This window comes from Pundamilia nyererei, unplaced genomic scaffold (assembly GCF_000239375.1).
Source record: "Pundamilia nyererei isolate P.nyererei 1_Seehausen unplaced genomic scaffold, PunNye1.0 scaffold00034, whole genome shotgun sequence".
Lineage (NCBI taxonomy): Eukaryota > Metazoa > Chordata > Actinopteri > Cichliformes > Cichlidae > Pundamilia > Pundamilia nyererei.
In genome coordinates this window covers 722,068-732,233 of record NW_005187435.1, presented here as the reverse complement: position 1 = coordinate 732,233, position 10,166 = coordinate 722,068, and the positions used below count along the sequence as shown (strand labels likewise).

At 40.2% G+C, this 10,166-nt stretch overlaps 1 protein-coding gene across 1 annotated transcript; it reads right to left on the bottom strand.

Moving 5' to 3' along the window:
- Nucleotides 1-1,551: 1,551 nt before the first annotated feature.
- LOC102196340 (uncharacterized) lies at nt 1,552-9,759 on the bottom strand. Its single transcript, XM_005729657.2, has 3 exons — nt 9,667-9,759; nt 8,386-8,900; nt 1,552-8,007 (listed from the first exon to the last, which is right to left on the bottom strand). Exons 1-3 carry the CDS (start codon nt 9,715-9,717, stop codon nt 7,056-7,058), a joined length of 1,518 nt encoding a protein of 505 aa, XP_005729714.1. The 5' UTR covers nt 9,718-9,759; the 3' UTR covers nt 1,552-7,055.
- Between the last annotated feature and the right edge of the window lie 407 nt (nt 9,760-10,166).

Sequence of the window (10,166 nt, the reverse complement as noted above, 5' to 3'; positions counted from 1 at the left end):
TTCACGTTTGCAGTTTCAGAAATATTTGTGGGTGTTTTCTTGTTTGTTTGTAGTACTTGAAGACTAAAGTGGGTCTCATATAAGATGACGCGCCACATAGGTGTGCCGTGAGAAATGATCAGGTGTGCCGTGGAAGATTATCTGGTTCCACCTGATTACTACTAAGTGACCGTGTACAACTACATTAAATGGGTTGCCAGCTGCCAGTAAAACAGAAGAAGACGAAGTAGAAATTATATAATAGTCATGCTGCAAGTGAGACAACACAGTGAGTAATAGCGATAGATAAATATATTTGAAAAGAAAAAGTAGTCAATATTACGTGGGTCCTGGAGAAAGTTCCGAGCCAGATGAAGGCCCTAGTGGTCAAAAGAAAGCAAAAACGGTAAACGGAAAAATTATCAACATTCATTTTGTAACATTTTTGTTTGGTGGTGCGCCATGTGATTTTCTAATGTAAAATATGAGCTGTGGCTCCAAAAGTTTGGGAAACACTGCTCTACACTATCTGCCAATTGTTGTTTCTTAAGAAACTACTTTGAACACTAATTCAGAAAAAAAAAAATCCAAAAACGATGCTTATCTATACATACAGAAGAAAAAAAGTCAAAGGATTTGATTTTAGTGATATCCAAAAACAACATCTCATTTTGTCTGATATTAAAACCAGCCTGTAGCAGTTGCCCACGTCCTCCAGAGGGAGCTGTTGATTGGATTCTTGTCTTTGGAGATGCTGGCCTGAGCTGTGGAGCTTACAGGAGAGAGAAGTCAGCCTAGATTGATACAGCCAAAGCACTGGTCCCAAAGAGACTATTTCATTTTATCTGGTTATGATATTTTACATGTTTCATTTAGCAAAGTACATGATGGTAAAAACTGAATTAATGTACATCACAAAAAAGAAACTTATTTACATAATGTTATAGTAAGTGTAGCAATACAGTAATAAATGACTACATGCCTATAGTCTTTTTAAAGTGGACAGTTATCAACAATAGCGAGCATCATCAGTTTTTTACATCAAGTTTAAGTCAATGTCGTTATAATATAAACACGCACCAATGTAAGACTATTCTAAAACAGATGGGCAGGATTTCCTTTTTACATCCAATTCTATCTTAACCTTGGTTCAGAAATTTTAGATGTCTTAACCTTTTGTCTCAGCTGGACTCTTACTTAGTTTAAGAGTCCTTACTTTTCATTGTTTTTACTTAAGGATTAATGCAGCATTAACTAATGGTGATCTGATTGGTTGCAGTGTGGGACCTCTTGAGTTATCCTTTAAAACACCTGAACACCTGAAGCTGAAATGGCTTTATTTATTTTAATTCAAATATTGTCAAAGACACATCGAAAGCCGAGTTTTCTAGAGTAGTAGTGATAAAGGTGATATAAGACTGAATTGCAGCAATCTGTTGAAAATGGCTAGGCTCAAAAAACCCTCACCTGTTCAAAGCAGCTGTGTACAGACAGAAGTTTACTGCTTGTGTCTGACTGGCAACAAAAGTTAAGTCTTGAATAAAAGCACAAAACAACAACTTCATAGCTAATTAAAATCTCTTTATTACAATCACATGTACATCATTATATTCCAAAAAGCTTGCCGTAGTGGAAAGTACCCTTGCACAGACAGATGGATGCGGTGTTGCAAGCTGGATGGCAGTATTGTCAGATGGAGTAAAACAAGTATTGAGATCCCCCAGCAGCAAGTATCTCCGCTCCAGTGTGCTTTTAATTTCACATCACATGAGGACAGCAGCGCTATTTTCAGCCCTCTGTGTCCTTGTGTAACGTAAGCAAAGAGAATGAGGGGGGTGGGTGAGAAGGAAAATTTCTCTCTTCGTCATCCATTATTCAGAGTGTTTGAGTCACAGCTGAAAGAGGTAAAACGGGGAAATAAACAGGGTGCAAGGTTGATTTCATGTCTTTCCTCACTGAATGCTTAACAGGTTTCAAACTGTTTGAATTTTCTTTAAAAAAAAAAAGAAAGATTTTGTCTGTCTTCTTCCGAGTGAGATTAATTAATTAGAAAGCAGCTATTTCTGTGAAGTGCAGGATCCTCTTAGTTTAGCACAAAAACTGGAACCTTCAGCTGACATCTTTTAATACAACTTATGGCTATTAGTGTCTTAGCATAAGGTTGAATACAATTTTTAATATTTTAAACGCCAAAAAAATCATTTAATTTTAAAATTCTTTTTTTTACAGCACTTTGATGATGAATTAAGATAATCCTGCTGTGGGTGTTCTTTGTGTTAGTTTCTGGAAATGTGAAAATAATAATAATAATAATGTAATGAAGCAGATTTTACAGCAAAAGAAACAAAGTACAATGATTTAAACTTATACACTGAAACTCTGATTTAGCAGAAGTTTACACTGTACTCACAATCTGCAGATTTTGATTTAATTTGGGATAAATGAAATGAAGCAGACCCAAATAATACAGAGTAAACCTGGTTGTTGTGGACCCTGGCTGTCTGAATTCCCTGGGCATTTGCTAAACTTGCCCAATTGCTAATCCAGCCATGACTGAACTGTGTGCAAATGCAGCACAGTACATCGCATCACGAAACAGGAGAAGCTTGTTTCAAAATTCACAAGATAGAGGATATTAATCAGCTGTTATGTCTCCATTTTACTTTTTCACAGGGCTATTTTTTCCGTGTTATCGTCTATCTAGTTTTGCTTCATGAGGAATTTAATAACAAGTTCTAAAATAAGTAGTCTATGAGTTTCCTGCCTTTAAGTCTTTCGCTTTTAAAACACAGCAAAACTGTAATTTCTCCTTTTTTCATTTCATATTCACAGATTGATAACATTGAGATTTAAGTCATACAACCTTTGTTTCAAGTTTCATGGAGCTTCACAGTAAAAGGGTCTGGAACTGACTATCAGATAAAACTGATATATATCTGAAACATCTCACTCTGAAGAAGACAGAAAACATTTGTCTGTATTGTCTGTGTCACTTTTAAGCATTACAGTGTTTGTTATCTTACTCATAATTCATGGAAGTCACATTTAACATTCAGACCAAAATGAGCCACTATCCATGAATGCTGATAATGTGGATGTGAGTTTTAAGCATACTAATACTACAGTGTTCATCTCTGTGCTGTATATACAGCCTCCGTAACACAGCTATAAACCTACAGAATCACATCATAAACCACTGGAGGCGTCTGATGGCATTTTCATGTCCTGTTACCGACTCAGTCCTCAAACGCACCATCTGACAAAATCAATATCTACATGTCTTAATGACACAAAACAACAGTAAAATTCAATTGATCCATTTAAAGAGACAATAATATTCACATTTTGTGTTCACTTCTTGAAAACAGTAAATCAAGGTTTAACCAGCTTTTTAACTAAAGTAGCTCGGAAAGATTTTAAAGATCATAAAAACGGTTCACATTGGTTTTGAAACCATCACAAGAAAATATTGAAATATGTCCAACACAATCACAATAAACGATTTTTTCCTCCATAAATCACTATGTTAGTTTATAAAGAAAACATTAACACACACTGTCATTCTATCTACAGTCGTTCCACTGGCCTCGGTCCCTGGTACAGAAAAGTAGGGAAAACTTTTTGTATAAAAACGATGTGCAAAAAGTTGTTTTCTTAGGTCCCTCTCATGGAAAACTATGTAAAGAAATAACGTAAATATATACATAACCTTTGCTGTTGCTGTTGTAAATTCTACGACTGTTGTACACTTGTGGTGACTTGTCACTTTGTGCATCTGTTGAATCGAAAACAAGTTACTGCATTCGATGGAACCCTGACAGGTAGCGTACACAACACCGTCATTGTCATATTAAAACTAGCTTGAGGTATTATTGCACATTTTCCTGAACCGCGGACCTGGAATCAGTAAGTTTTCAGATTTACTCACGCTTCATACCAGCTTTTAGTGGAATGTCGACGCTGACTTTAGCTCTGTCTGTTCTGGGCAGACATACAGTTGTGTTCACAAATTTACATACAGTCATCATTGGCCTTAATGTCATGGTAATTCTGGGGATTGCAATGGTTTCTGTGAACTGTACTTCTTCCAGAGGGAAAGATTTTACAGTATAGGTCATTAAAAAGCAAGAATTGGGTGCACAAGTTTAAATTAAACTTCTGACCTTTAAATTCGTTGGCCCCGATCTAAACGCTAATTAAGATCTGTGAACTATGCTTAAAAGCAGGGTCCGTGCCAGGACACCAACCAATTTTAATGAACTCTACCAATTCTTTCAAGGAGAGTGGTTAAATAATCAGTCAGAATTTTGCCTGAAGCTTGTTGATGGCTACCAAAAGGGTCTGGTGGAGATGTAACCAAACATTAGTGTGGGAGCATGTGCGCTTCTGACTAAGTATGTTTATTTTTGATCCTGTGTGGATTTGAGAAATCCTAAATAAATTCAAACTTGTACACCCAGGTCTTGTTTCTAGAGGTCAATAAAGATATATGCTTTACAATCATGCCAGTCTGGAAAAAAATAGCAGTTCAAGGCAATCATTACAAGCCCAAAATTGCTATAACATTTATGATGAGTGTAAGCAACCTTCTGACTGTAACCATATGCAGCAGCAGTCTGCAAACTTAATCTAAAGCTGTCTTGAGGTGTAAATTCTCTCACCAAAGTCAACGCATGTAGATTTCAGTAAACATGCATAAACATTTAGTGCACAGATAGATTTGTAAACATCCAGCCAACAGTAAAGACACCAAGAACAGAGACCCATGAGCCAGGAAGGGCCAGAAATCTGATGCTGCATTCACATCACGTCAGTAAGAAAGGAATGAAATGTTGTCATAACATCTTTGCAATATGAATGTGCCACTCAGCAGTAATGGTGTATTTTAGCTAAACACTAGCTACAACTAGTAATGTCCATTGCCATCATTTGGTCTCATCATAGAAGTGACCTATAGTTAAACGATCAAAAATAAAATACAAGGTTTGGCTTACCAGAAGGTAACAAATATGTGCAGCTCCTTCTTGGCTCCTTTTTAATTATCTGAATCAATTGCATCCATCTTATTAAATTACATTAAGATGTAACTGCCAGTGGCAATGGCTTTTATTTTTATTTTATGGCTTCCCATTAGTTTTATCGGTTTTTTTATATTGGCACTTTCTTGGTTCTCTTTTCACCAAGTGGGACAAATATTCCAATCAGCTGCATGTAATTCATGACATTAAAAATGTGACGTGAATGTAGCATAAAACTGACTCCCAAAGACTATTACAACTGATTTCACAGACTAAAGCTGTGGTCACCTGTGAAAAACCTCCATGGCAAACTCTTTACCCCCTTGATCAGCATGTTTTTACTCATGTTGCCCAAGCCAGTCATTCAGGTCACACTATTTAGCATTTCAGTTAGAAAAGCTCCCACTGACCTTTGAATTGTAAACAGTTTCTGTTAAAAAACAAAAAAGAAACCTTTAGGATTTGGCATTAAATCTCAGTTGTCATTGTCTGAATTGCTACAGTTGATGGTTTCTGTAGTGCTGATAAAAAAGCATGTAATTCATCATTAGTGCGCAGCCAGGTGCATCACGTAGAACAGTATTGCTCCCCGAACGTCTTGGATTGAGGATCTAAGTGAAAACCTAAATGTCTGTAAATCTATCAGAGCTTCGGTGAAATAAATGGGGCATAAGATGGAGCATGAAAGACATGATGCAAACAAACACACTCATCTGACCTTGTTCGTTTGTGTGTTATAACAAGCGTCATGCACTGACACAGACGTTTTGTCCAGAGTGCTATACAGTGGTCAGACACCCACACATAAAGCTATCATTTGAGGTGATGTACAGCAATGACAGTGAGGTTCCCTCCCATTCACACATTCATTAAAGGAACAATTCAACTTTCTGTCAGTCTTCTTGTTCTCTGTCTTCCCCAGAGACTTGAGAAAATGAGTATTAGGTTCATCATTATGCTTCAAATACAGAGATGGTGAGGACCTTGTTCATCCAAAGTCACTACACATTACTGCTGCAACAAAGGTATGAACAGCAGAGTGTGGTAAACATTGCACGTTCCATTGTATGTGCACAGGGGACAAATGCCAGTCATATGGACCCATATGTTACTATGAAAATTCACAGCTCATAATTTGGGTTTGGTTTGACATGAAATTTATGGCCATCTGTTTATCAACCATAAATTAACTCAAATCTGAAAATCCTGGACTGACCAAAAACCAGCTGAACTGGGTGAGACATAAAAGGATTATTTAGCTGTAAATACCTCATGTTGCCCTGGGTCATTTTTAAAAAAAATACATGAATGGCTTTGCAGTGTTTAACCTGGCTTAACACAAGGACTGGAAGCAAGCTGTAGCTAGTCTGTGCTTAGCAAGGCTAAATATGTCCTGGACCTCTCTGTAAGTGACACATGTAGTTAAAACTAATATCATCGTCTCATCTGGCCTCGGAGAGACAGCACAAGAACAATTGCTAAAATGTTGTATTGTTAGCTTAATGTCACACACATTCACACGCAGAGTTGCAGTTAGACACTGTGTCCATGCAGTTAGACAGTGGTGACCGTCAGCAGGGAGCTGGGACACAGCATGTCATCCTGGTTGTCCAGCCTGGTCCCATGAGTCAGGAGCTCCTCTACTGTCGTCCAGTCATCCAACAGCTTTCTGTTCCTCATACGACTCAGCTTCCTCTGACTCAGCTCCAGGACCGTGTTGCACCTGCCTTCTGCAAAACCTCTGACTCCATTGCTGTCCAGAAGACCTCCATCATCAGCGGAGGCTCCTCCTCCTCCTCCTACCACGGGTCCTCCCCTGCTAACGACATCTCGTACAGTCCCTCTACTGGCCTGCAGCTGTTGTAGCTGCTGTTGCTGCCTCTGCTCACGGGCCAAAAGAAATTGTTCCCTCCTCTCCGTTCGACTCCAGTATCGACCCATCAGCATGTCAGTGCTGGTCTCCTCGTCGGTGCTCATCCCGCTGCGCTCATCCGCTAGCTGAGAGGCTCGATCTCTAAGCAACTGGCTCCTAGAGACTCGTGTGGTTGTGTTGGGTTTTCAGTTTGGATTAAATTTTGACTGCAGACCAGAACTGTGGTTTAAACTTGAACCTGCATTAATTGGTCCTTTGTTTACATCCTGTCCAGCTGTAGCACAAGCTCCTGTGTGACCTTCCAGAGTGCTGTAGAGGCCTCTGCCACCTCCACTTCCATGAGACTGACGGCTGGCGGGTTTTGGCCATGTGTCATTGACGTCACCGGCCTGAGGAGGCAAGACAAGACTCTGGAGGTGCTGCTGCTCTCCGACTCGGCTCCTCTCAATCTCCTTCTGCCTTTCCCTTTCCATCTCCTCCTGAATCTGTGTCTCCCTCTCCCTTTCAAGCTCTTTCTCTTTTTGAATTTGCCTTTTTTGCTCCAGTTCCCTCTCTATCTCTCTGTTCCTTTCTACCAACATTGGCTCAGGCAACAAGCTTCTTTCTTGTGAGTGCCACCAGTCATGGTGCGCGAGCTGGCTGTTGGAGTTGTTGTCATAGCAACGCTCGTGGTTGTTGGCACCTCTGATGTGCCCCAGAGTGGTGGCATGTTGTTGGGGTGAGAGGGCCATGCCTCCAGGGTGGGAAGCCATCACACCTGTCACTAGCTCGGCTTCCTCTGGCAAGCCTGGTGGCAAGACGTTACATGGTGCGACGCCTCCACAGTGGTGCAGGGTTGCAGCGCAGTAGGATGGGGAAGCTGGGTGGCTGGCTCGTCGACGGTACTCTTGTGGAGGTGGCCGATGGTGCAATGTTCTGCTTCTCCTCAGCATCCCAACTGAACTTGACCCCTGGTGGTGCTGCACTGGCACTAGTGGTCTCCGGTGGCTAGAGGGAGTGCTGCAGGTTGAGAGGACTGGGCCTGTCATTCGTGACACTGCAGTGTGTGTATGGGAGGGATTGAAGAGGGCGCCACTGCTGGAGCTGTGACGGTTCAGACAGGGCCGATCAGCTTTGTGGAACTGGACTGATGAAACCCTGGAAATACAAAGAGTTTAATGAAAAAAAGGCACCAAAGAAAAGGTTTTAGGTCATGTGTAGTCCCTGTAATCCATGGGTTGTATTTTACAAAGATATGTTTTTTTGGTAAATTTACACAAATGTTTGAGTTCCAAGCAGCATAGCTCTTTTTTATTCTGAAAAAAAAAGTGTTTTAAAAAAATTTTTTAACAAGTTTTAAATCACATTGCAATCAATGGTTGTTTTGTGTGTTGGCTTTCGTTTAGATTGGTATCATTTGTAACTGATATTATATAAGCGAGTAATATTAAAAACAAGACTGGTTTAACTATGTACACCTATCTGACAGACCTTAGAGAAACCAGCACCACGATAAAAATTTGATATTCTAATTACCTGACTAGGCCACGTGATGGCAGGTCCATGACAGGCCCAGCACCATCCTCCATCCCAATCTGCAGATGCTGACATTGAGGCTGCATTGTCAGCGCCTCAGGGATGGCCTCCAGCAGCTCACGGTGGCTCTTGGGGCAGCTGTCACGCCGTTCCTGCCTTTCGCATGGTTCACCCTGATGTTGCAGCCTGGCATTGTAGAGACGCATTCGCTTCTCCAGCAGCCTCTGGAAGTGCCTGAACTCCCCGGTGCTTACACTATAGAAGCCTGAGTCGCTGAGCTCTGAGGAAATGAAGGACTCTGAGGAAGGAGAGCCACCACCTCCAAAACCCCCACACCCTCCTGGGGCGAGGGCCCCATGTGAATGACAGTCCTCCAGACCTCCCTCCTCGGTCTCCAGACCTGAGAGGTCACCCTGGTGAAGGGAGCCATCTGTCCAGCCCAGACCACTGTCCAACTCATGGTGCAGGGGCAGGAAACCCATTGGCTTCTCTAGCATAAAATCCTCATCATCTGTCTATAAAAACAGGCAGGGTCAGTCCAGTGCATCATGACACCAAACACTAAAAATGACCACATGTTTTATGTTTTAAATGTGTGAAGAATCTCAGTAAAAAGTGAAACCTGGCTGATTGTGTCTGTAGAGTGAAAAACTGTTAAATACTAAAGGTAAGCATTGAGATCTGCTCTAATTCTCAGTTTATTCACTTGCCTTTTGTTCAGTTGTTTCCTGCTTTTAAAAGTTCCTGAGTGACGGTTAAATCAACATCAATGGCCAAAGAGGAAGGGTGCCAGTATTCTTTTTTGATTTTAACAAATCTAAACAAATTTAATCGTGTATGCCTGTAAATAGTGTTGCCAGTCTGTCTAGCATTGAACCACAAGCTCATATCGCCTAATATGAAAGAGGTGGATCTTTTATGTTTCATTAAAAAATAAAAATAGAAAAAAAAAACCCTTAATGACTATTAAAAAACTAGCTAGTCACTGAAAATAAACACTACTAAAACAGAAAATATTTCCAGATAGTATAAGTTGAACTGAGAATAAATAATAGTGGGTGCATTTATGTTAATGAAGGAACGTGTCAGCCGGTGCAGCTGTGCGGCTCCATGAAGCTCCATGACTGAAATGAGTAAGCTTTATTACTACTTGCACAGAGAGTAGTATAAGTATAATAAGCAATTCATAGTTGATTTAACAAACAGGGTTTGCGTACTCGCCAGATATATGTTTAAAACAACAACGTTAACAATTTTATGGAAAAGCAGATTTTTACATACCTGACTGTGGCAGGCGTTTTGCTCTTCTAAGTTAGTACTGCAGCATCCCATCAGGCAGTTCTGTCCCTTTGATCGACGGCCAGCTAGTTCTAGATCCTGAGTAATGTAGGAAGTGACAAAAGAACATGAGAATGTGTAATACAATTTGTTACTGATTAAACTCATTCTTGGTCAAATCAGAAACTACAGTGTGAAGGTACACATATATTGCAAATGAACTTTTACAAATTCATCCGCAGTGCAACTCTAGAATCACAGATGAGTGTGCATGAGGGTTGTTTTTTTGTTGTTGGTTGTTTTGGAAATCAAACTGTGATTAGAAATTAGAGGTGTAATTGGTAGACCATTTAATATTCCTTTCATGAGCTTTTTCAGCCATGTCAGCCAGAACAAAACAAAAAAACACGTGAGAGGAGCTACTGAGCTGTGTTTTATGAAAATACGAAAATAGTAATAAGCTGTGCTATATGGCCTCATCGACAATCTGGATGCAAGTGTTC

What these genes read in the sequence shown, in the direction of transcription:
- LOC102196340 (XM_005729657.2), bottom strand. Translation starts at nt 9,717, where the DNA reads ATGGGATGCTGCAGTACTAACTTAGAAGAGCAAAACGCCTGCCACAGT. An exon ending in AAAACGCCTGCCACAGTCAG is followed by an intron (nt 8,901 to 9,666) that starts GTATGTAAAAAT and finishes CTGTTTTTATAG; the next exon opens with ACAGATGATGAGGATTTTAT. An exon ending in CCATCACGTGGCCTAGTCAG is followed by an intron (nt 8,008 to 8,385) that starts GTAATTAGAATA and finishes TTGTATTTCCAG; the next exon opens with GGTTTCATCAGTCCAGTTCC.